This window comes from Littorina saxatilis, linkage group LG7 (assembly GCF_037325665.1).
Source record: "Littorina saxatilis isolate snail1 linkage group LG7, US_GU_Lsax_2.0, whole genome shotgun sequence".
NCBI classification, from domain to species: domain Eukaryota; kingdom Metazoa; phylum Mollusca; class Gastropoda; order Littorinimorpha; family Littorinidae; genus Littorina; species Littorina saxatilis.
This window is the reverse complement of record NC_090251.1, coordinates 24,913,346-24,915,335: the sequence shown is the minus strand read 5'-3', so window position 1 is coordinate 24,915,335 and position 1,990 is coordinate 24,913,346. Positions and strand designations below refer to the sequence as shown.

General features: G+C 43.8%; 1 protein-coding gene across 1 annotated transcript in view; it reads right to left on the bottom strand.

The window, feature by feature from the left end:
- Positions 1 to 685: 685 nt before the first annotated feature.
- The window catches only part of LOC138970161 (cysteine-rich venom protein triflin-like), a 1,797-nt gene continuing 492 nt past the window's right edge, over positions 686 to 1,990 (bottom strand). The window contains exons 3-4 of the mRNA XM_070342650.1: positions 1,362 to 1,452; positions 686 to 888 (exon numbers count right to left, since the gene is read on the bottom strand). Coding sequence (XP_070198751.1) covers positions 686 to 888; positions 1,362 to 1,452 — 294 coding nt within the window. The remainder of the gene's footprint in view (positions 889 to 1,361; positions 1,453 to 1,990) is intronic.

The window sequence follows — 1,990 nt, the reverse complement described above, 5'->3', positions numbered from 1 at the left end:
CATAACAGATCATGGTCAACGCTGACTGTGCAAGCAAATCACCTCGTTTGAAATACGACAATCCCATCGCTCGAATGCAACATGTGGGCACTTTCGTCTCAAAGGCGCTTACTGTTGGTTTCACACACCACTCTGTAGTCGGAACCTACAGAACTTCGCATCCTCAAACCTGACATACTTGTCTCAACATTATAAACTCAAATCACACACAGTAAGTTGCTTTCGCACGCCAGCTTTGAACAACGTGCTGGGGCCCCGAACATGCATTATAATAACAGAACTCGCGTTTCAAACCATGGCTCCCTGTGTTGATTTTTCACTTAATGTTGAACCACCAAAATGATGACAAAAACGATGTTTGATGGTTTGTTGCCAGACCAGCTTTTTTGTCGGTCCTCGGGGGGGCATATCGACTTTTGTTTCATATTTATTGACCGCGGCCTTCGGCCTTGGTCAATAAATATGAAACAAAAGACGATATGCTCCCCTTCGGACCGACAAAAAAGCTGGTCTGTCAACAACCCATCAAACATCTTATATTATCGACAGATATAGACAGATATTGGTTGACATGGCTAGAGTGCACGAAGCGAAAGTGGGTGAACCCTAAACCCAAAACGGGTGAGAACAAACCGTGGGGTCTGATTCGTTGAAATCACAACAAATCTCAATGTCAACCAATCCTTCACCGCGGCTGGCTCCCACCCGGTTGGTAACTTTCTCGTGCACCTCGGCCCTGGTTACTCACAGCCGTGTAGTGACCCACAGTGTGCAGGTCAGGGTTTTCAACGCCGTAGGTAAAGTCCTTGACCTCGCCGTGCCAGGCGTTGATGGCGCTCTGCCAATCCTTTTGGTTCGAGGCCAGATTCTGACCCACCTTGAAGCGGCCTGAAGGTCACACAAAGAGTACCCCAACAATTAATTCCACAACAATTAGCGTGCTAAATCTTATATCGACTTTATATTTTCGTAAGAATCATTCAATCAAAACGATTTGATCAACATCTTTTTGACTTGCAAATATTCGTCAGAATGACACTCAAAACTGTTCTAATTGTATGATCATCTCAGTTCCGTAATTGTCCTAACTCCTTCTTTCTAATTGCTTCAAAATGTCATTTAATTTGGTTTGTTGGGGTAAAAAATAACTAAAAATTGCTCAGAAAGAAAATCTCGACTTTGTTGAATAATGTCTTTCTTCTTCTTCTTTTATTCTTTCTTATTTGGGCCAAAACAAGCACTTGCAGGGGCGGAGAACAACCCCTCCCAACTGAACGGTCAAAATGTCCGCTAGCTGTTATCAGGTTGCTTGTTGTTGTCCTATGATTGCATGAAGGTAGCCACGCAGGACACAGACTCACCGGGAATCCACCTGGCCGTGTTGCCATCATGCTTGAAATCGCAGTTGTCTGCCCATTTCTGTGCCAACATGGCAACCTCCTTATCCCACTTCTGTCAATAGATCATTTAAATGCACATAACAATTCTGTACTCACGTTGTGTCTGAAGAAGATGCTTGACAACACAACACTAAAGTGTGGACCCTTGGGTCTTCATCGTGTGACATAAACAACAAGGCAAAACCCTAAAAAGCAGAACTGAGACAGACGATATCACAGAAGGGAAGACACACAGTTGCTGTTGTTAGGAAACGGACAAGAGGGGGGGGGGGGCAATAGGTCCAATTTCACGTGAAGGTGTCATTTGTCACGTAAACCATGCACATCTATGTAATGTCGCAATGAACGCATCCACTTTTAGTAAACATATCCATTGTAAAATTGAACATGCCCATCCTTACAATTAACATAACAATTTGTTGTACTTGTAGTTAGCATAACCATCACAGAGAACGTAAGAATTCGTTTTCAAAGAATATAAACCTGTTTTCACGTTGACCATGATCAGGGCTCCCAACGGATGCCCCACCTAGAGGTTCTCAGGGCCCCCATTTTGATTTTTTAGAGGGTCTACTCTCTTACCTCTGCCT